Here is a 25269-nt window from a genome sequence, read left to right as displayed (position 1 = left end):
GGTCAAGCAGGCTATGTAAACAGCTCTGAAGTACACTTTGGCTCGGTGAAGTACACTTTGGCTTGGTATATTGATAGATCCTCCATATCTTATCTGTATGACCGAAGCTTCCTCCTTGGTCCCTGCATCATTGCTGTATTCTCAGAGTTGAGAAATCCATGAGAATCCCAGGCAAGCACTGGCGCTCTCTGTACAGGTCCATCCAGTCCTAAGAGAAGGGCTCCAGAAACATACATTGATCCTCATGGGTTTCCCTTCAGGCCTCTGGACTGCTTCAAGGAGTCTCTTATTTGGAAAATAAAACTATATTTGAGGAAATGGTGATTTGACCCTAGAAGAGATTTACTGGAGAGCTACAAAAGCATGGAACACAATCCTTGTCCTGGAGATGACTACCCTGAGCTGGGATTCCCTTCAGAGGATTTCCCTAGAGTGCTGCTATAAGCACCAGGTGTCTATTTGCACCCAAAGCTGTCAGGATGAATGAGAAACTGCATTCTGTGTATAATAAAGTTTCTCATCCTGTGTTCAAGTAGGAATCAAGGGAGCCTTAAAAGATACTGAAGTCAGAGACCTTTGGCCTAAACTTCTGGGAACAGAATCTATTGGGTGAAGCTGACATTTGCACTTTTGAAAGCCCTCTATCCCCTTGGCCTATTTCCTCAGGGCAAAAAGTCATCGTGCCAGACACATGGATTGAAAGTCATTTCTTGGCCTTTACTTGCTTCTTTAGCTCACATTCTAGGTTTGTATGACCTTTCACACCAACACTGTCCCCTTCCAAGCTTATGACCTGTGTGTCAATTTTAAATGACCGTACCTAAAATCACTGGCAGCCTATTTGCCTACCAAATTACATAGATCATTCTTATTCCATAGCTGAAAATGTTACTATTTGATTTCCTTTTTTATTAAAAAATCAGTGAGGGAGGAAGACAAAAAATATCCTACTGGAGCCAAAATATTTCTCCTAGAAAAATTCACAAAGTTAAATATATTCTCTTTAATATATGAGGCTCAATGTACTTCAAGCTCTGACATATACTGTACTATCACCATAGTCTTGAACTTGCCTTCACTGAAACCCAGAGGAAATTGAGACTGTTAGCCTTAAGTTTCAGAGAGAAGGCTGATGTGAAGTCCATTTTGTAGATGAAGAAAGTGGTGCACAGAAAGGTTAAGTGTGTTACTTAAGTCAGGCAGTGAGGATCTACAGGAGAATCCTGCTTAAAAGCCCCAAATCCTGCCTCACTCCATTGGATAATAATTTCAGTCGAGAACAGGACTTTCTTCTAAGGGAACAGATATTACTTTATCAGTGCACAATCTAAAGAGCCTTTATCCTAGTCAGAGTGAACAACTATTTGTTACTTACAAGATTTTTCTGAGGCATTCATATGTCTTGTGCCTTTTTTGCAAAATTTGAGGGACAAAGCATTTATAGGTTATCCCAATGTTTTTCCTATAAAATACTTCTGGAAAATGTGAGAGGGTAACATTTCCTGAGAGGTCAGGTCCACTGTTACTTTACTTTCTAAAGTGAATATGATAAATACTACAGTTTCAAAGCATCATTATCAATAGAAAGAAGTACCACAAGATAGTGGGCAAACTCTCAGTCATATGCAAACATAAAAGATTCCTAATAGCCAAAGTTATCCTGATCAAAAAGATCAGTGCTGAAAGTATTACAACTTACTCCTGATTATGTTACAGAGACATAGTAACAAAAACTTTATGGAATTCTCATCAAAACAAACACAAAGACCAATTGTAATAAAACAGATGACACAGAAATAAACCCATACAGTTATAATCAATTAATTACAAAAATACCAGAAACATAGGTTCAAAAAATGGTGCATGGAAAATGGGATAGCCACATGTAGAAATCTGAAACTAGATCCCTGTCTTTCGTCTTGTACGAATATTGAAGTAAGAATGCTGGATCTGCCCCGCACCATCTTCTCCACGTGGCAGATTGTAGGAAGTTGGTCTGGCTGGCACCATCTTGCCTTCATGGGAGAGGCAGGGAATTCCTACCTAATAGGTGAATTCTTAGAGACAAAGGCAGAGACTTGGACAATAGGTTACTGGACCTGCCAATCATGAGTGATGAACTCTCAAACTCCCTATGATCTTGTCCCCTGATCTGACCCTATTTAGGTCAAGACCAGCTCAAGCACCATTGCATCATGCCACATGTCTTCGTGTTTAGATCTTAGGGCTCTATTCTAGTCACCATGATATTTGGCATCTCATTTCTACTCGCTATTAGACTTTGTTGGCATTGTATTTCTTATTTTTTTCCACACCTGCACTTGAGTTCAGGGCCTGAGCACTGTCTTTGGATTTTCTCAAGGCTAGAGTTCTACCACTTGAGCCACAGCACCACTTCTTGCTTTTTCTATGTATGTGGTACCAAGGAATGGAACCTGGGGCTCCGTGAATTCTAGGCAAGCACTCTACCACTAGGCCAAACTGGCCCCTTGACATTGTATTTCTGGTCTTTCTATCCTGGCAGGTTCTCATGGCTCAGTTTTCTGTTAAGTGTATTAGCTGGGCTGCAGATCTTTGTCATAGGAATCCATCTTCAGACCATTGGCACTCCAATAAAGGCTTCAAATTCAACCACTCAAAATGGCCCTTCTCTATTTTCTTGCCACACAATATTAGATAAGTGGGTCAAACTTCAAGAAAACTTTGAAAGTACTGCAGGAAAACATAGGGAAAACACTGGAACCTATAGTAATACACAAACTTTCTAAATAGAATTCCAATAGCTCATCAAATAAGACTGATGACTGATGAGTGAGATTGATCAAACCAAAAAGCTTCTGAATAGCAAAGAAAACAGTAACTTGTTTTTTTGTTTGTTTGTTTGTAGAACGTCTTTGAGAATTTTCTGTAATGCTGGTTTTGTGGAGATATATTGTTTCAATTTTTCCTTGCTGTGGGAGGTTTTTATTTTTCCCTTGGCTATGAATGAGAGCTTAGCAGGGTACACAATTCTTGGTTGATAGTACAATATGGGACAGAGAAATGGCCCCTAAACAAAGAAGCACATAATTATAGTAATAATTGACAAGCCAGAGCACTTAAGAAAGTGGATAACATGGTAGAACTATCAAACACTCTCAATCCTAACTCTCAATATTAATGGGCTTAACTCCCCAATAAAATGACCTGGATTGACTAGCTGGATCAAAAAGCAAGATCCACCTTTTTACTGTCTTCAAGAGACACCTCTTACCCACAAAAACAAACATATTCTGAAAGTTAAAGCCTGGGATAAAAATCTATGAAGCAAGTGGCCCCTGTAAACAAGCTGGAATTGGAATCCTAATATCAGATAAAATAGACTTCAAATTAAAATTAGTGAGAGGAGACAAAGAAAGTTATTACATATTAATAAAGGGATCTCTCCCATGGGAGCATATAACTACTCTAAATATCTATTCACAAAATCCCGGAGGTCCCAACTTCATCAAACAAACATTATTTACACTAAAAACACACATAGATCCAAACACAGTGATTGTTGGGGACCTTAACACACCACTATTACCTCTGGATATAGATCAACACATCAAAAGCAGATAAACCTTAGAACTGAACAATTGCACAAACCAGGTAGACTTAACAGACATTTACAGAATATTCCACGCAGCAACAACAGAATGTATGTTATTCTCATCAGCACATGGATCACCTTCTAAAATAGGTCACATTTAGGGCACATAGCAAATCTGTGCATATTCATAAATATGGAAATTATTCCCCAAATTCTCTCAGAGCACAATAGAATAAAATTACAGCTCAACAATAAAAGCCACCATAGAAAATCCTGTAACTCATGGCTGAACAACACATTGTTGAATAACCAATGGGTCACTGAAAAGATCAGATCAGAAATTTAAATATTTATGGTATTTGACAAAAATGAGCACACATTGGCCGGTAAGTGTTGCCTAGTGGTAGAGTGCTTGTCTAGCATACACAAAACCCCGGGTTCAATTCCTTGGTGCCACACACACAGAAAAGGCCAGAAGTGGTGCTGTGTCCCAAGTGGTAGAGTGCTAGCCTTGAGAATGCTTAGGACCTGACTCCAGGCCCCAGGCCTGCCAAAAAAAAATGAGCACACAAAGTAGCAGCTCCTCTGGGCCACGGTGAAGGCAATACTCAGAAGAAAATTTATAGCACGGAATGCCTGATCAACAAATTGGAGAGAGCTCAAACCAACAATTTAATGATGCAGTAGATGGAAATAAATAACATAATTAAATGAATTAATCCTAGATACACAGAAAGCTGAGATATGAGGATCTTGGTTCCAAAACAACACAGGCAGGGAAATCACCATGTGCTTTTTATTTCTAATTAACCACTAAAAAAACTGAAGTAGAGCTATGGCCCCAAGAGGTAGAGCACTAGCCTTGAGCAAAGAGCCCAAGGATACTCTCCAGATGCTGAGTTCAAGCCCCTCACTTTACAAAAAAAAATTAAAAATAGGTAAACAGAGAAGGAATTGGGACTTTTACCAGATTCAGAACTGTGCTATGTGAACTTTGGCAATCTGCTTACTCTTATAGCGCCCCTGTTGCCCTATGTCTAACAGATAAATAATATAATATTCCTCAGAGGGTCATTGTGATGATTCCACACACTGATATATAAGAAAGTGTCAAAATTCAGGTGTAGCTGGATCATGTTTATAGTCTTAGTTAATCAAGAAGCTGTGATCAAGGCAATTGAAACTTGAAGCAAGCCAGGACAGAGAAGTTCAGGAGACTCTCCAAAATGATTTGCAAAAAGCTTGAATGGAGGTATGGCTCAAGTGATAGAGTGCCATCTAACCAGCAAATACACAATTTGAGTTCAAAATCCAGTATTAGAAAAAATGACAGTGTCAGAACAGCATATGGCTAGGCTAGTAGTAGTTCAAGCACTTCTAATCTTATCAGTGCTCATAAGTATGCCCATGTGACCTCATAAATTCACATAATCTCAGAAGTCTGTTTTTTTTAAAAAGGAATTCTGCATTCATGTGTACTTTTATGAGTGCCATCATAATTTATGCCATCTACTACTTGTGAAGTGAAATAATTTGGGTGCTTGGGAATAAGTTTATATAAACTTATTCAAATTAAATAAAATATTCCATCACTTTCTTTCTTTTTCTCTTTTCTTTTTTATTGTATTTTATTGTCAAGGTAATGTATAGAGGAGTTATAGTTACATTCGTCAGGTAGTGGGTGCATTACTTCTTGCACATTGATATCCCTTCTCCTCCCTTTCCGTCCCCCAACCCCCGCCCAATCATGTGGACTGTAGGGCTTAAACTCTGGGCCTGGGCATTGTCCCTGAGCTCTTCAGCTAGTGCTCTACCCCTTGATCCATAGCTCCACTTCTGGTTTTTTGGTGATTCATTAGAGATGAGTCTCTCAGACTTTTGTGCCCGGGCTGGCTTTGAACGGCGATCCTCAGATTTCAACCTCTGGAGTAGCAGTACTGGTGGAGTCACCTGTGTCTGGCTTCCTTCAGTTTTTTTTTTTTTTACAAAAAATTCATATTTGTAGATATAGTAGGATTTAAATTTTGGAAAGGAATTGGAAATCTAATTGGTAATGTTATAACTATCACTTGTAATCATATTTGGATACATCAGTGTTCTCACTAGTAGATGATTAATATTGCATTATGTCCAAGTATCTGCTTAACTCAATAGCAGTTCACTTATTCACATGAAATTCAGCTGATTGTTGATATATCTATTGACAAATGTTTTGTGCTGCATGGCCTTAGTATTGCAATTCTGCAAGTGACATCTCCAAAAACTATGTTCTGTACAAATAAAATTTCTAGAAATCTGAAATTTGCTCTTTAATTGTTTGGGAAATGTTTAACATTTTGATGGAAATTGCTCTAAAATATTCAGCAGTAGTTAAAAAGAGAATGCTTAAAATCACCTTTTCCTGTGACTTTTAATCCCTATTGAGACCTGAAATCACTGCTGATGCTATTCTCCTAGTCTAGTGACTATATGTTCCTGTAGTAAATGGCTGTCATTTGAGCTTTCAGGTTTTTAGGCTGGTTTCATCATTTCCTCTGTGTTTTCTTCCAGCAACAAATAGAGATATGACCTTATACCTTCCGAGCTTTTTTTGTTCTGTGTACTAGAAATCAAAGAAACCAAGCATTTGACGATTTTTTTCTTTAATGGGCTTTGAATGTGGGCTGCAAAGGTCTATCTCTCTTATAAAATGAACTGGCTTTTAGAGAGTTATTTTCCTTTTCGTAGCCCTCAGTTTTATGGCTATTGAGCAAGCAGAGGCACTAGTACTATATTTTAATGCAAAAGAGATGGTAGAAGATCCTTTATGCTGAGAAAGTCTATGAGCAGAATAATGTGCTTGTCTACAATGAGGTTTTCATAAAAATTTTATTTTGAATTTTAAATAATTCAATGCATTAGCAATAGAGTTAATGCCTCTAGGAGAGAAATGAATATACCAGCTTAGCCAATATCATTTTTACCGAGTCATCCTGTCAGAAAGGAAGAAAAGCACATTAGCTATCTTTATACCCAGTTACTACACTGAGAACAAAACACCAAAAATACTTGTGTGTCACATCCTGGAAACACAATGCCACGTGTACAGACACACTTCATACTCATAAAGCACATGAAACCAGTTTTTAACATCAGGTAGTGTCACATTAATTGTTTGATGTTTAAAAGTTAGTTGGGCCTATCCACACCATTGTAACTGACTGAAATTCTGACAAGACAAGCATGAACAGTGATAATATTTATATGTCTGCAAGGAAGATGAATTTGGACACGTACTCTCAAGGAAAAGTCACTTGATAGACTTATTCAAGACAAGGGGGATTTTCTAAAGGATTCATTCATTTTAATAACCCTCTTGTATGCTACCAAGTTGGAAAAGAGTTCCAGGCACAGGGCCTCAACAGCTTTTCCTTTTTGTAAAATTTAAGCCGAGATGTTTCTGATGATTCTGGTCCTGTGCTCACGTGAACACTTACTAAGCATGACCCAGTGTTTGAGTGATAACTCAGCGTGAGCCTACACCTGCCATCAGTGCTCATCTCATGTTGCTGTAATTGACACAGCCATCATCTTCCCTCCCATGCATCTCAACATACAATTGTCTCTTGGAACGTTGCTTGCAGTTGAACAGAAGTCATTCCTTCAAAAGTCAATGAAATAATGAAATCCGACTTGATTTCGCCATGATAATATGGGATAAACTTCCAAGAAGAGTAATGCTTTTGTTTCTAATTGCTATTTTCCTACTGAAACAATGGCCTCCAAGAAATCTAAAAGAATGCTCTTTTTCACAAAGGAACTTAAAAATTCCATGAAGGACAACAAGCCAGAAACATTGCACATGCACACACAAATGTATGTACACATATACACACACAGGTAATTTATGGAATTATGACTTGACACAATGGCCTAATAAGATGTTTTGAGAAGTCCACCATATATGCACATAAATTCCCATTTATATACTGTTTATTCAATATATATTTTACATGACACAAATATACAAGATTTCTATCTGAACTATAGATGATAATACTCCAGATTTGTTGCCCAATAACATAAGTTTAAAGGATTATGTATTTGATTCCCACATGTTGACAATACTTCTCCTGTTATTATTTGTAGGCTAATGGGAACATTAAGAACTATGTTGATTTTCCATGCAGGAAGTGAATACATATCTTAGACACAAATCACACACACACAAACACACACACAGGAGTAGCCAGATAACATTCTTCTGGAAGGTCTCAGAAAAATTTTGTACATCTCAGGTTACTTATTCTTTTTTCTTTCCTTTCTTTCTTTCTTTCTTTCTTTCTTTCTTTCTTTCTTTCTCTTTCTTTCTTTCTTTCCTTCTTTCTTTCTTTCTTTCTTTCTTTCTTTCTTTCTCTCTCTTTCTTCCTTCCTTCCTTCCTTCCTTCCTTCCTTCCTTCCTTCCTTCCTTCCTTCCTGCCTGCCTGCCTGCCTGCCTGCCTGCCTGCCTGCCTGCCTGCCTGCCTGCCTGCCTTCCTGCCTTCCTCCTTGCTTTCTTGCTTGCTTGCTTGCTTGCTTGTTGCTTGCTTGCTTTCCCAGTCCTAAGGCTTAAACTTAGGGCATGGGTACTGTTTCTGAGCACCTGTGGTCAAGGCTAATGCTCTACCACTTGATCCACAGGTCCACAGGTTTGGGTGCTTAATTGGAGATAAGTGTCTCATGGATCTTCCTGCCTGATCTTGTTTCAAACTGTGCTTCTCAGATCTCAGCTTCCAGAATACAGGCATGAGCCATTTGTACCCAGATCAACTTACTTATTGTGAAAGAAGTGGAGTAATTTGATAAACTACATTAAGTTCCAGAGGCAATTACATTAATGCTCCTTTTGTGTCTTTCTGCTATTTGTTACCTTGGAAGGTAAAGGAACTATGGTCATGAGTGCACACTGGAAAAAGCATCAGTGAAGGCCTAGATTGCAATTCTGGCTGATATATAGCCTGGTCTAATGCAGATTTACCAATGATTCCACATTGTGCTGTTTTAAGGAGAGAGGGAGGAAGATGGACAACAGCACTAAATGCCAACACAATAAAATATTTGTTCAAATAATAATAATACCATCCCTTAAAAAACAGAAAAAAGGAAAAACAAAAGATAATAAATGTAAAAATTATTGACAGAAGTATTGTGTTAAACTTACTTTTTTTCCAGTTCTGGGGCTTAAACTCAGGGCCTGGGCAATGTCCTTGGTCTTTCTCAAGGCTAGCACTCTGCCAATTGAGTCACAGCGCCACTTCTGGCTTTTGCTGGGTATGTAGTACTAAGGAATCGAATCCGGATCTTCGTGCCACTAGGCCAAACTCTGATCCTATTTTGGTCAGATTTCTAAACAAAGATTAAAATTTACAGTGGTTTAAACAACCTCTAAAGATGTTTTCTTTTTTCACACTCCCAAATAAGGTATATTGCAGGCAAAGTCTTATGTGCCTGCAAGCATAATACTTGCTCCAAAATTGTATAACAAAGATCAAAACACTGCGCAATGAAGGTATACAATTAGATCAACAAAATGGATACTCTCGGTATTTGTACTGCAAGAATAATGCATTCATTATATTGTCATGATTTTGAATGTAGCATGCTTTTCCACAAGAGCATGGTTTAAATCAGGATACAGCAATTTAATTAATTTATTAAGTTTTTAAAAGTATAAATAAGTACATTTCAGAGGTTCACATTGAATTAAAATATTCACTTATTTAGAGAAAGAAAACACATCAGTAGGAAAGCAAAAGCCAGGGGAAAAGCAAGAGACACATACTTAGAGAGAAAGGACAACAAACACATCCACATATTAACACCACCACCATACAAACAGAAAAAAATAAAACACCAGCCTCTTGTTTGGAACATTCTAAGAATATGCCACTCATCTAATGAAATGTACAAAGTGGGAGCATTTGCAGAATGCTCTGGTTCTTTTTTTTCTCTTTTTTCCATATGTTTTCCCTCTAATTAATAGAAGGTTTACATTATATTCGCTAGATAGAGGGTGCATTACTTCACATACATTGATACCCTTTCTCATGTCTTGGTCCCCATTTCCCTCCCCCCACCCCCACCCTTCATCTTGTTTTCCCCCTTCCCAATCCTATTTCAGATAACCAAATACAGAATGCTCTGATTCTAAGGGCCATTTGTAAGCATGATATCTGAGACTCACTTTTGACATATTAACTCTACTGAAGACAACACAAAATCAGTCTTCAGAAGCACTGTTTTGGCAAAAATAGGAGTAAAGATATAATTTGTAGAATTAAATAAATGCAAGGGATTTAATCTTAGAGTTTTCTATTTCTAAAATATTCAAAGACTAGAATCATCTAGGAGTAAAGCACTATGACAATTTTGAGATACATTCAATTTCATTTATAATATTCATGGGTGAATATGATGGGTTAAGAAAGATGGATTTGCGATTGGGGTTGCACTAGATTATGTCAACATATTGTTAGGTTTTGGTAGTCATGAAAATTGGTCCATTGCCGGAAGTGAGGGTACCGGTGTGGGGGATCAAACTCCCTGTGAAGCATAATGCCAATTAAATTAAACTCAGATATTGCTGCTTTCCAGGAGGGGCAAATGTTGTAGAAATACCAAGGGACATTATTCTCAACCCTGGTATTGTACTAGCCAAAGAAAGAACTTCAGAGACAATTGTCAAAAAAGCAGGGGAAAAAAATCAAGGAGGGGATCTCTGACAGGGTTAACATTTGACAAAAGCATAGGCTCACAAAGAAGATGGAACTATTTAAAAATTCAGGATTGGATGGCAAATTCTTCAACTTTTCAGTATATAAACCTTTATTTACTGCAGAAGACATACAGGAGTAGGAGAATGACTTTTTTTGAGATTTTCTATTCTAGTCATAACTAATTTGTGACGAGATGTCTAATTTAAAAAGTTATACATTTTTAATGTACTATGTTATTTCTCATCTCTTTTGTTGTCCCTTGGTTATCTCATATTGTTTCAGTATCTTACCTTGTTATCTGATATATTGAATATATGGTTATTTGTTATAGGATAGGGAAGGTGGAAAACAAGATGAGGGGAGCAGGTGGGGGAGGGAAGTAGGGACAAAAACATGAGAAGGAGTAGCAATGATTGTTAATTAATACACCTATCTAGCAAATATAATATAACCCTTCTATTAATTACAATAAAAATATACAAAAAGTTGTACATTTGTACATGTGTTTAATGACACCTTAATTCCCTTAAAAATATAGATTATGCCTTCTCATGAGTGACTGTTTTCCTTCGTAATAGGTTAAAAATGAATTATTTGGGCTCAGATAATTATTTCTGAATATTTATTCCAAAATTGACACAGGAGAAATTCTGGTTTGTGTTCAGATTAATAACATTAAGTAATTTAAAGGAGAAACAAACATTAACAGAAATAAGGTCTGTAATATCTAAAGGAATAAACCTTATGAAATTAATATGGATATGGGGCAGAATTAATGGTTTTCCGTACCACAAGTAAAACCATAGTAAATTTTGAACTGTTCTTTTGCAGAGGGGCACTGTAACTACTTCAGCCAAGTTACACTTAAATGTTAGAAATGCCCCCTTGGAAATTAAAAATAAAACATTAGTAGTATTAATAAAACAAACATATATCTTTTATCAGATCAATGACAAGGTATTTCTAAGTGCTTGTCTACTTCCATTTTATGTAAGACATGTGTTATAGCAGCATCCACAGCTGATTCTTCTGTCCACTCAGCTATATTCTGCTTCCAGAATAGCCCATCCTTCCAGGGCCTCATCATAAACTATGCATATTCACAGAGGCTTCATTCATATTTTAAATCAATGTAAAAGATTTTAGTCACTGAAATGGGTGTGGGTACCTGTAGCTGCACATGAACATATGTGTGAAATATCAGTGTTCTTTGGCTGCTTCCATATTGTTTGTGTCCTGCCTTGTCCAGGCTCATAAAATAGGATAGTGTGCCTCTGCTCCCAAAGTTGTGTTCAGCAATGACTTACGTGGTAGCTTGAAATCAGCCATGATGACAAGAGATAATTTTATATGATGGAAATAGACATACGCTACAAAGCAGATGCTTTGTAAAAGCTGCTTGCTAAATACCTTACCAGCATATTAGAGAAAAATGTAAGCATTCAGGCAGTGGCAGGGGACGAGGATGTTAGGTGTTTGCTCAAGGGCTCAGAGATACTTCCACGTTGTAACCACACAAATGATACAGACCAGAACCGAAAAGTAAATCACCCAAAATGATCTCCAAAGATAGGGCAACTGGCTTCCTCCTGTAAACTGGAAAATCTTGGGTCACCTATAGGTATTAGGCATCTTTTATCCACTTGGTTATTCTTCAAGAAGTTTCCCACGGCTGTTGTACTTGATGCTCACTGCTTGCTGCACACCAGCAACTGCTAAACTGGCAGGTAGGCAGACCTAGGGTTGTTGTGTATCTTGCCATGGACCTATTGAGTATCTTCCTTTGCTTCCACCTTCCCCCCTCAAATTTTGATACAAAGAGCCGACAAATGGACGTCACTGGCAAAGGAGTTTGAAATTTTGAATGATTTTTATTAAACACCATTAGTCTACACTGCACAGTTAATGAAACAGCAAAGCTCCAATCTCAGAATTATTGACCATGGATCTGAAAAGCAGTTCAGGGTGCCCTCACCCAATGTGAGCACTATGAATGATTCTTTAACATCTCATTTCAGAAGCAGGAAGGGGCATGAACTGCAGTCTGGCCTCCAGGGGCTTCCCCACCACCCCACCCCCACCCCCACCCGCCTGTGTCCTCCCCACAATGCAATATTCTTTTTTTTTGGCGAAAGATTACAGAGAACATGTGATGGTCTTGGTAAAGAGGATTCTGGATTTGTGAGGAGGAGAATGGAAAGGGAGCTAATATTTTTTTCTTTTGTTGGAAATATCAGATGGTAGGACTAATATCTGAGACCAGCTTGTGTGCTTAGTCTCTTGCCAGAGTAAATGTTGATTACCAATACACAGATGCCATTTCTGTTGTTGGAGTTTGCTAACACCAAAGAGAAAATGAATCTGAGTTTAATTATGAGAATAAGGCTGGCTGTGCGAGTGGAAATGAGAAACAACAACAGCAACAACAAGAACGACAACGACAACAAAGAATTTAGTCTGCCAGTCGTAAAACAACACAGACAACTGGCTCAGTATTTTCCCCCAACAGAATAGAATTTGAGGGCACTGAATTGACCCATTTGTTTGACATTGTGTAGCTATCTCACCTTGCCACACATTTTTCTCAATGGGATTAGTGCTGCTTTAAGCAAGCAGTTCATTCTTTACTGAGTAATCGTACCCAGTGATCCAGTTTGGTTTTCCCACCTGCTAACTCATGCAGGTGAATTTTCTCATGTCTGTTGAGAAGTAAGATGGGGCCTTGACCCTCACAACTCAATCAAGTATGCCTTCCTTCAAAAATGCTTTCTAACTTCCAACTCCAACTTGAGCTGCTGGGATGCAAATTTGAATGAAATAAATTCTGATTCAGGAACATCTTTCTGCATCTTCCCGATGCAGACCAAATCTAATATATTTTCTCATGAAAGTCCATCCATTTGAAAATGTAACAAAATACATTTTTGCCAATGGTTTCCAATTTTACAACTTGTTCCAAAGATATGGTTACAAGGCATCCCAACTTTTAAAAGGGACAGAAGCTAATCTGCTTTTCCAATTTTGTCATCTGAAGATAAATCTACTAGTACTTTCCCAATGAGATTATTAACTAATTAACAGTCTATGGGCTGGCTAACAACATGCTTACACCTAGATTCTACCCCAAGGACCACACTAGTAAACTTTTTTCAAATTAACCCTACCTACCAAACTCAGATAGTAATATGACAAAACCACTAAAAAATTTAAAACTAATTAAAAACACAAAGCCAAGCCAACATTATAACACAAACTTGTCAGACTCTTTGTGGTTGGAGGTTGAGTGACAGACACATGAAGACAAACTGGTGACCCTACCTAGGGGTCAGGTTGCAGAGCAACGAGTATTCCTTATATTTGCTCAAATGGAATTACCCATTACGCTGCCCTTTACCATACCTTCACATGTTTATAAGATGTGTCTCTCCAAGCCACCACCAAGGTCTAGAGGCACAATCTTTCACTGCCATCCACATGTCTCTTTTCCTTCCCACAAACTGGTACACTGAAGAGATTCACTTAAGAAAACATCTCAATCCCTCAATTTCTCAAATAGCTGCACACTTGGATGTACATCAGCCTGTACAATGTAATTAATAGAGGTGCCTAAAAAACAGCAACAATCCTTAGTCATGGAACAAATGATACCAGGAATAGGAAAAGTAATTCTTTCTCCATGTTTAATTGGTTTCTGAGCTACCTTAAAAATGGGTCTACTAAGTAATCAGGTCATATTCCAAAGCTCAACTCTCAAATCTGATCATCATGCTGCTGATTTAGCACACACTTTACCCTCAGCCATCACAAATGACAGCGAATTCTCTTACCTCCCTGTTGGATCTATGTTATAGAACATGTTGCTGAAACTAGAGCTAGCAATCTTTCATTCATAGGGTGGCACATTTGTTTCTCTGGGAAACTGCCCCTAATTTTTTCATTTCTAGTTACTGGAGAATGAATTTCAAAGAGAATCTATTCCTAAGTCTATGATGGTATAGGATCATGGTCGAGGTTGAACTTATAAGTCAATCCAGTATTCTTCATTATAAAGTAATAGCCAGGTAGTGTACCTGGTAAGCCACGGATAATAGAGAACTTGAGTGACTGCAAAGTCATCAGCTTCATTTATATATGTGAAACCCACTTTGGGTGCTTAGAGTCTTTCATAGTTTCATTTTCCTCATCTAGGAGGCTGAGCAAAGACTTAGGTTTTACTTGTATGTGAGTACATGTGTCTGTGTGCCTGTATGTGAAAGTGTAAGTATTATTGTTGAGACTGTAAACATTAAAGCTCAACCATATTGGGAGCATAAAAGGTGCAGGGTTAAGCTTCTGGGATGCTCCCATTAGCCATATTAGCAACATGGCCTTAGCCATTGAAGTATAACTTTCACAACCTTATACAACAAAGGGCTTTAGACTCAACGATGACCAGAACAGAGCTTACATTTGGCTCTTTTGCAACTGGGAATGTATCTAACCTTGACAACGATTGTGCAGAGTGATCACCTGCTGTTCCCATCACCGATCTGCATGACTTACTTTAGAAATCATACAAGTTTGCATCTTTCATGTGCATATCTATTATTCATCTGGTCATCACTCAGTGTACTGAATTCAACAACTCAGCAGATTAAAGGCTGCATGGGAATTATATACCAGCAGGTAATTAATTATAAGTAACTAATGCATGACTAGTGTTGACTATAGTGTGGGATTCTTCTGATGGGCCAGAACATCAAAGATGATATTTACATGGTAATGTTTAGGGGCATAAGACTGGAGAGGATCATAAGGAGCAGAAATATTCATAATTTTATAAAAATGGTCCAAATTAGGTGAATTGGTGTCAATATTCAGGGCTCTTTCAAATAAAGCACTCCAGGGTGAAGCACTACCCCAAATTAATTTTTTTAAAGATAGCAACTGCTTACAGAGTTTAGAATTTTCTTTGGACTTTTTATGGAAATTATTCACACTAAAATTATTCACACTAAAATCATTCGAGAGCTAATGAGCTAAAAAAAGAAAAAGAAAAATAATGAAAGAAAAATGTAGAAAAAACAACCTCCTAGAATAGAAAATGTGGATAATTATTGGGGAAGTTAGGTTCAGTTTTGAATCTTCTAAGAATCAAATTATGTATTATTACTTCTAGGTAGTAGTATTAATTGATCTTTGCTTGTATACATATGAGCAAAATACAGTTTAAAATCCTCCCTTCTGACTGCAAAGGAGGCAGACATATGAATTCCATGTCAGACATTTTTCAGACCTGTCTCATCTCCTAACTTAAGATAAGTGTAGCATTTTGGCTACTAAGGCATGCATCTACCAAACTGCTCCTGAAAAGGAGAGCTTGGCACAAAAGTGATTCCAAGTGAGAATATAAGCTTCAAAAATATTTGGAGTATGTGGAGTTCAAAAATATTTGTGCCAGCTGATGCCTACAGTAGTCAAAATAAATGTTGCTCTTCGTTTTCAACATTAAAATCTTTTCTTCAAAAATAAGGAATTAGAAATAGGATGCTAACAAAAGCCCTCTGTGTGGCATAGCATCATTTCAGGAGTATCATTACTGTGTTTAATTTTTTCTTGATACTCTTGATTTTATGATGTCGCTATAACATCTGACTGGGGTGTGGGTTAACAACAAAAATTCTCACCTGAAGATGTAGGTGGGAACCGCAAAAGTTTGACAGTGGATTCTGCAAGATATTCCTATTTGGAGATAATATATTTGGAGATAATACTATACTTTGGGGGCATAGCTACTGCTGAAAAAAATCTTTACAGGTCCCTCTTGTACAAGTTCTCATTGGCATCTTGACCACTTGTTTCATTGCTCAGGAACCTGCTATTAACACAATGTGCTTCCCATCCTTTGTGTTGGGTAGTGTGGACTTAAAACAATATTGTAGGGAGTATCATTTCCATGAAGATGTCAGGATCTTAGAAATGAATATGGAAAATTGAAAAGTAATCAAACATAATGCTGTCAACTTGTAGTGTCCACTTACAATGACTTCAGTTTTTCACAGGTATCAAAAGAAACATAACACACACACACTCACACACACACACACACACACACACACACACACACACACACACACAACCAAAGGGAACTATCCCAGATGCTTGAGGTTCCACCAGTGACCATCAGGACGCTGGTAGAAGTAGAGTGATGGCAGTGATGCTAGACATAGGAGAGCAGCCACTACAACAAATGGGCATCGATGCGCAGCCAACATAGTCCCTGACGAACATAGCGGACAAGATTGGTCATGCTGCTGTGCTGAGTCAGAGGCCCCATTAACGTGTCCAGGTCGCCAAAGAATTCTGAAAAGCAGAGCAATCCTGGGTGAGTACTTCAAATAACACCTTGGAATATGCACCAAATAGAGAAACTGTCTTCAAGTCAGACCACAATAATATTGACCCTGGAAAATGTATCCATTCGTGAATGCATTCATTTATTAATTCATTCAACCAAAAATTCATAGTGTACCTTCTAAGGAACCAGAATCTCATATGCATATCAAGCACTATTATGCTACTAGTTGTTAAGCTTTTAATAGCTCAGAAGCATGAATAGTGCTTGTATAGTGACTAATGAAACAAAATTTGCTTAAATCTGCCAATTCATTGAAACGTTTGTGAAATCATTACACATTTCATAAGTCATGTATTTTTACTATATCTCTTTTTATAGCACATTTCAGAAGTACGTTATTATCCTGTGGAAATTTTATTCCTACACATATAGCACTATGTGTTATACACTGAAAGATACAATGTATTTGTCTATTTATATCACTTTAGATATAAAATAATATTTGTATGTTAAGATACATATATAACAATATATACCTATTCAATGTATATAATGTATCAAAATACATTATATATTCTACAATGAGCATATAATATATGCTATAAGTTTATATTTAGAAAAGACTCCTTATACACAAAAGAACCCTTTTAGATATCACATACCATTTAAAATCTGGCATCAATTGTGCTTCATTCTATGTACTATAAAATTGAACATACATTTTCCTCATTTCTAAACGAGCCTAATGACTTTTCTTTGCACAATGTAGATGAAGTCCGTGAGTGTGAATAGCAAGCACAGTCACCAGCATAGAACCAAATGAGGCTTGGAAGAATCGGATTTAGTAAATCTTATTACCAATTACTTTAGGGAAAGAAAATGACCTACAAGTATCGTGTACCTAAAAAGTTCCTCCAACTCCTTACTTAAGAATGATAAGAGGGGCCGGGAGTTTGGCTTGGTGGTTAAAGTGCTTGCCTAGCATGCATGAAGACCAGGGTTCGATTCCTCAGTACCACATATAGAAAAAAAAGCCAGAAGTGGTGCTGAGGCTCAAGTGGTAGAGCTCTAGCCTTGAGAAAGTCCAAGGACAGTGCTCAGGCCCTGAGCTCAAGCCCAGGACTGGCAAAAAAAAAGAATGATAAGAATGCCCAGCTAGCTAGGACCAGTGGCTCATGCTACTCAGGAGGCTGAGATCTGAGGATCTCAGTTCCAAGTCAGCCTGGGCAAAATAGTCCCTGTGAGATAGTTATCTACTATTAACCACTCAAAAACTGGAAGCACTACTGTGGCTCAAAGTGGTAGAGCACTAGCCTTCAGCAAAAGAACCCAGGGACAGCACCCAAGCCCTCAGTTCAAGCCCCAACGACCACACACACACACACACACACACACACACACACACACACACACACACACACACACACAAAATAAAACAAAATATTAATTTGATTTCTACTAAATGACAGTGTCTTGGGAAAAGCCACAGCCCTGAGAGACTATATTACTAACTGGTTGTGTAGACTGTTAAAATGTCTACCATGGGAAACATGCATATATGTGAAATCTCTATGATGTTGAAAAAGAAGATAGGAATCTCTTTGTCATACAGAGTTGAGTTGGCTTGTCTGATATTTGGTTATAAGAGGGCACTGTAGCTGGAGTCTTCTTTGTTAGCTGCCCACAACAGACTCAGGAGGAAGCCTCAGCCCTGAGGGAATCATGCCTGTGCTGTCTGAGTGTGAAAAGTCTGTGTCTAGAGAAGGATGGAAATATAGTCAGTCCTAAAGTGTTTGGTATATGCTCTGGCCTTGGAAAGCAATTTCCAAGCATGGTTTATTTTTTTCATATATTTTTATTGTAATTAATAGAAGGGTTACATTATATTCGCCAGATAGAAGGTGCATTAATTCACATACGTTGATACCCTTTCTCATGTCTTGGTCCCCATTTCCCTCCCCTCCACGCCCACGGCTCATCTTGTTTTCCCCCCTTCCCTATCCAATTTCAAATAAACAAATACAAATATATCCAATCTATCAGATAACAAAGTGAGATAATGTAACAATATAAGATAACCAAGGGACAGCAAAAGACATGAGACATAACAGTACATTAAGGACAACAATCACTCATTATATGGCTTTTGTTTCTATATCCTAGAGGTCCTTTCATTTAGCGTCATACTGTATGGCCTTATGTATCTAGGTTTTGCTCTATTGCAAATCTCTGCTGGGGGGGCTTAAGATTTCTACTGATTATGACAAATGAGGGAAACCACTGAGCCTATGTTCCTTTGAGTCTGGCCTACATCACTTCATATGATTTTTTCTAAGTCTTTCCATTTCCTAACAAATGGGGCGATGTCATTCTTTCTGACAGCAGCATAGAATTCCATTGTGTACAAATACCACATCTCGTTGATCCACTCATCAACTGAGGGACATCTGGGGTGGTTCCAAATCTTTGCTATGGTGAATAATGCTGCAATGAACATTGTTGTGCTGGTAGATTTAGTATGCTCTTGTTTCTGGACACTTGGGTAAATGCCAAGTAGTGGAATTGCTGGGTCATAGGGGAGTTCTATGTTTAGCCTTTTGAGGCACTGCCATACTGCTTTCCATAGTGGTTGAATGAGTTTGCACTCCCACCAACAGTGTAGTAGTGATCCCTCCTGGCCACATCCCCTCCAGCATCTGTTGTTATTAGTTTTCTTGATCCTGGCCATTCTAACTGGAGTGAGGTGGAATCTTAGAGTTGTTTTGATTTGCATTTCTTTTATGGCCAGAGATGTTGGGCATTTCTTCGTGTGTCTATAGGCCATTTTTGTTTCTTCTTCAGAAAAGACTCTCTTTAAGTCTTTGGCCCATGTTTTAATGGGATGGTTGTTACTTTGGAGATTAGTTTTGGAGTGATTCAATTTTTTGAGCTGTTGATATATTTTAGATATGAGGCCTTTGCCCGCTGTATGGTTGGTGAAGATCTTCTCCCATTCTGTAGGCTTCCTAATTAATTTACTAGCTATGTCCTTGGCATACAAAAGCTATGCAATTTAATGTATTCCCACTTATTCAGCCTTTCTCTGATTTGTTGTGATTCTTGGTCCTTATTAAGAAAGTTTCGACCTGTGCCAAGGAGGCCTAGTGTATCTCCTATTCCTTCTTGTAAAGTTTTCAGTGTGTCAGCTTTTACCTCCAGGTCTTTGATCCATTTGGAGTTAATTCTAGTGCAGGGTGACAAAGAAGGATCCAACTTTAGTTTTCTGCAGGTGCTTAACCAGTTCTGCTAGCACCACTTGTTGAAGAGGCTGTCTTTCTTCCATTCAATATTTTTGGCTCCCTTGTCCAAGATTAGGTGGCCATAGGTCTGTGGTTTAAGAACTGGGTCCTTATTTCTATCCCATTGGTCTTCAGGCCTGTTCTTGTGCCAGTACTAAGCTGTTTTGATAGTTATAGCTCTGTAATAGACTCTAAAGTTTGGTATTGAAATTCCTCCTGCACTGTTCTTTCTGCTAAGAAGTGTTTTTGCTATATGGGTCTTTTATTATTCCGTATGAAATTTTGGATTGCATCTTCTATTTCTTTAAAGAATGACATTGGATATTGATGGGTATTGTATTGAATTTGTAGATAGCCCTTGGCAAGATTGTCATTTTCACGATTTTGATTCTTCCAGTCCAGGAACATGGGAGGTTTTTCCATTTCCTCAATTCTTCAGTTCTGCTTTAATTTCCTTTTTCAGGGTTTTAAAGTTTTCATCAAAAAGGTCCTTTACATTCTTAGTTAAGATAATTCCTAGATACTTTATTTTCTTTGAGGCTATTGCAAAGGAGTTGCTTTCCTGATTGTTGCCTCATTTCTCTCACTGTTGGCATATAGGAAGGCAGTTGATTTTTGAGGGTTAATTTTATACCCTGCTACCCTTTCAAAGTTTTGAATCAGCTCAAGAAGCTTGGGAGTGGAGTCTATAGGATTCTTTAAATACAGAATCATGTCATCTCCAAAGAGGGAAAGTTTTACTTCCTCTTTCCCTATTTGGATCCCCTTTATGCTTGCTTCTTGCCTTATTGCACTGGCTAGGAATTCTAATACTATGTTAAAGAGGAGTGGAGAGAGTGGGCATCTTTGTCTCATTCCTGATTTTAGAGGGAATGGCTTTAGCTTTTCGCCATTAAGTATAATATTAGCTGTGGGTTTGTCATACACAGCCTTTATTATAGTGAGGAATGTTCCATTGATTCCTAGTTTCCCCAGATCCATGCATGGTTTATATGTGCCTGATTGCTTGGCAGATGGTATATCAGTAAAACCGTGCATTTAATCTTCCTGCTATGTATAACATATGGGCTCTTTCAGCAGGTATCAACTTCACTTGTTAATGAAGTACTTTTGAACCTGTACTATGCAATAAAGTAATTTTAGCTAAGTAGGGGTATATTATTTCTGGCATCTAAAATATCTCCTGAGGTAATAGAATAATAAAGAAAATAGTAAAGGATCTAGTCAGCATTTTGATGGTTGTAAGCCTTGTGTGAGTCTGAATACTCTCTGGTCATTTTGTGAAAATATTTTTGCAGCCTCAGTTAGACACTAAGGTCACCATTTTAGTGATGCCTTCAAGAAAGAGGCGTGCATGGACTGGGAGTTTGGCCTAGTTGTAGAGTGCTTGCCTAGCATGCATGAAAATCCGGGTTCAATTCCTCGATACCACATACATAGTAAAAGCTGAAAGTGGTGCTGTGGTTCAAGTGGTAGAGCTCTAGCCTTCAGAAAGCCCAAGGATAGTGCTCAGGCCCTGAGTTCAAGCCCCAAGGCTGGCAAAAATAAAATGAAAGAGGATGTGTAGCTGGCGGAGACAGAGACAGAATTAGCAGCAATGGACAATTTTGACAGTACAATCTTCTGCAATAGCTATCCAGAACTGCATGGGTGGGCAGGCAGACAACAAAGGTATTGGCTCCCCACTGATTGACTATACCTAATACAACTCCATGACATAATTTTTTAGAAAAATTACAAGTACATAGCCATCTACAGTAGGATTCAGGGCTCCTATCAAGGAGAAGTTCCTTAGTTCTCAGATTTCTTTTTTTTGCCAGTCCTGGGCTTGGGCTCAGGGCCTGAGCACTGTCCTTTTACTTTCTCGAGGCTTTTCTCTGGCTTTTTTTCTATATATGTGGTATTGAGGAATTGAACCCGGGTCTTTGTGCATGCTAGGCAAGCACTCTACCACTAGGCCAAATTCCCGGCCAGTTCTCAGATTTCTATCTGCACAAACCACATGTGAGAAGAATCCTCAAATCTAAGCAGATCAGAAATAACCTGTGTAGGAAACTCAGGCCGTGAGAAGAATATTCCTAACCAGAAGCTTTTTTCTAGTCCCAGTGTCAGCATTAGCGGGATGCATCTTCTGTGTTGTAGAATAATGAAGTTGTTTTGATTCAACATTAGGCAGAGAATTTAGCAAGTCCTTGACAGGCTGTACTAATGACAAGATTAGCATCATTTCACCCTAACATCAGCATAACCACAATGTCACTTCTGAAAAGGCATGAAGTTAATCTAGAATGAATTACTTTAACAGGTTTTGATAATAGATGCAATTATAAAGAAAATCCATAAATATCAGATGGCCCTCAAGTTACCAATAGAAATAGGACAAAGTGGTGCCAAAACAGGTAGGTAGATCTTAACATGCTTATGTCTTTGCATGAAATTCTAGACCTCCTGAATGGGTGGGCGTGGTTGTTTAGGTCAGTATTCTTTGAGTTTTCAGAGATCTAGAGAGGCACACAGGCAAAAATTGCCCTTGCTCAGATAACTGAGTTCAAGAGCCTACCAAATGGCTCTGCAGACTTGCTTCCTGGATGTGCAATGTACCCTATTGGCTCCGATTTGAGAATGTGAAATAGATATTTCTACATTCAGTTCCTGCTTCTATCAAATATTGATAGTTTTGATATTACATCTGAGTTTCTTAACATCATAGAAACTCACTTTCTTCTGTATAATAGGGATTGACAAATAAGAAATGACAAATAAGAATGCTGATACTTTAGTACCTGGGATACAAACAGAAGTAACCAATAATGTACATATTTCCAGAGTGCATAGGTTAGGATCTGGATCAAAGTATCAAATTTTTACATGTAGTTTAATATATATATATATATATAAATAATGTACACATAATACTACAGAGGAAAGAAATAAGATAGTTATTTGTGGGATTTTATCTTGAATGCAATATTTTATGCTACATGCTTTACATACTTATTATCCTTCTTGGTAGTTTCACCATCATCATGACCATGGTCATCTATATTTTTTATATCAATGAATACCTAGGAAGTAGCTCATGGATTGAAGTACCTTATAAAGTTTGTGACTCAGACATGATACAAATTTAAATTAGTACAAAATATACATACTTCCTACTCCAGTGGGACTGTTTTTCTACATGTTCTCTGTCACAGTGGCAATGAGAAGGGGCTGGGAAGACTGTGCCTCACTGTGTATGGCATGCATTGGAAGGAACCATTCCAGAGACTAGCGTGTATGCTTTGAAGTGGAAAGAGGAATAATTAAAAATGCAGAGCTGTGTGATGGAAAGAGAAGGAACTGCCTGTGCAATGAGTACACTGAAGCTTACGAGAGCAAATGGGCCAGGAAGCCCATTAATTTCTTCTTGGTCAAATCCACAGGAAATTCCATGTTCACATATGTGGCTTGTATCTTCCTCCTGGTTCTCAAGCTCATCTCATGAAGCTCAAATCAGAGAGGAAGCTAATATCTTCACATTACTACACAAATATCTCTACCAGTACAGATTGCTTTTCATCCTTTTGGTGTCCGATCCAGAAAAGCAATCCGTCAACTGCAGTGAATGTCTAGGAGTATATAAAAGCTTGGCTTCATAATAACTTTGATAGGTAAGGTCACAAATGGCAGCATGAATCAGTAATGATTATTGACTAACTTTCTGGTGAAACAGGGACCTCTTTGCAGTTATTCTGTGACAAACATCCCATGCTCCGCTGAACAAGACTCCAATCCTTTATTCCAGCTGCCTACACACACAAAGTATACCTGAGCTTTACTTCTTGTTGCAAATGCAAGCTACATCATCATGCATTCAAGTGAAGTTGATAATTGCAATGAAGATCGATGACTTCAGATCTACCTTACCTCTCAAAAAATGAAATTAACTTAATACAAACCAACAGCATCTTCATGTGCAAAGGATTCTTACATTTGCTTCTATTTCTCAGTGTTGATCTTTGACACAAAGTGAAAGGCAGAAACACTTGCCAAAACATCAGTTTCAACTATTGAAAACTTTATAAGAGAACCAGTTTCAGGTTTTAAATTTCAGTAAAAATAGGTCAAAATCAGTAAAAATAAAAATTTTCAGTAAAAATAGGTCAGTGGTTCAACCCTGAGCTCACCTCCTATCATCTAAAACCTGGAAATCAGACTGACAGATAGAAGGCTACCAAGAACAACTCGAGTTTTCAAAGCCCCGGTGAGGTGACTTCATGTCAATCTATGAGCAGATGAGCATACCTTTATTTTCTCTTGTCAGTTTGTCAGCCATGTCCCAGTGTTCGTAGCCCCGTAACACGTTGCTTGTGATGTTGACATGGCTAGCGGCCATGTGGTGAATACGCTGGGGGATGGTGACAGGGCCATTGTTGCAGTTCCCCATTGCATTGATTGGAGAGACATTGTTGAGTGACACTGGGGATGGAGTGTTCCTGGAAGGGAAAGAGGCGGGCCTTGTTAGATTGGCAAGGAAGAGTTGATAGCAAGATTCTTGGCCTTCCTCATGGTACTGAAATCTCCTCAGTATGGAGTGAATTTTAATATGGAAAGCATAACTGGTGGGATGTAGCTGTTCTCACATTCCAATGGCTCTATCCACAATATATCCTATACTTTTCTCCAGAGGCTCTAGTATAGAAATAGATTTTCATTCTAACAGACTTTCATCATCTGACTACTCAACTACTCACCCAGGGCTGCAATGGTTGAGTGTGGAATGAGCCCATTCTTCTCATTCTCTAACCTGAAACACTGAAATCTTCACTGTCGCTAACAATCACGGACGACTCGATGCACATTGCTGCATTTGTTTCCAAATACCAGGAGAAGCTGTCTGAACCTTTCACTAACATTTCATCTGCTCACACGGGTAGCCTTTCCTTTCAACATATCTGACAAGTGTTGCAGTGTTTCTGAGAGAGAAACATGTCTGAGTTGTGATTTCTCTGCCTGCTGCTAGAACAGCTACTGGCAGTTAGAAAATGCTTGATGTGTAATATTGGATATCATTGGAATGGCTTGTAGAAACAACAGTGGCAGTTTGTTCTAAATATAATTACAGTAAGTGAAATACAATTCCTAAAAGTCCTCCTGGCCGAGGAGAAATATTAGGGAAGGTGGAAAAATGGACATAATACTCTCTTTAAGACATGCTATAGATGTGTGCAGTTAATTGGTGACTGTTCAACTGCATGCTGGTTTGTCAAGAGAAACCTTTGGAGTTCCTACTTTGTGTAGTACATGTTTTTGGACATAGATTTTCATTAAGTTCTTTAACATCGATAATGAGGAATTACCTGC

The 25269-nt window shown here is 38.2% G+C and overlaps 1 protein-coding gene across 1 annotated transcript in view; it reads right to left on the bottom strand.

Annotated features, from left to right (window-relative positions):
- Positions 1-16528: 16528 nt before the first annotated feature.
- LOC150041662 (AF4/FMR2 family member 2) overlaps positions 16529-25269 on the bottom strand; it is a 163023-nt gene continuing 154282 nt past the window's right edge. The window contains exons 14-15 of the mRNA XM_090327183.1: positions 24211-24401; positions 16529-16650 (exon numbers count right to left, since the gene is read on the bottom strand). Coding sequence (XP_090183309.1) covers positions 16529-16650; positions 24211-24401 — 313 coding nt within the window. The remainder of the gene's footprint in view (positions 16651-24210; positions 24402-25269) is intronic.

Source organism: Megascapheus bottae, chromosome X (genome assembly GCF_031878675.1).
Source record: "Megascapheus bottae isolate mThoBot1 chromosome X, mThoBot2.hap1, whole genome shotgun sequence".
Lineage (NCBI taxonomy): Eukaryota > Metazoa > Chordata > Mammalia > Rodentia > Geomyidae > Megascapheus > Megascapheus bottae.
This window is presented reverse-complemented; position numbering and strand designations above follow the sequence as displayed.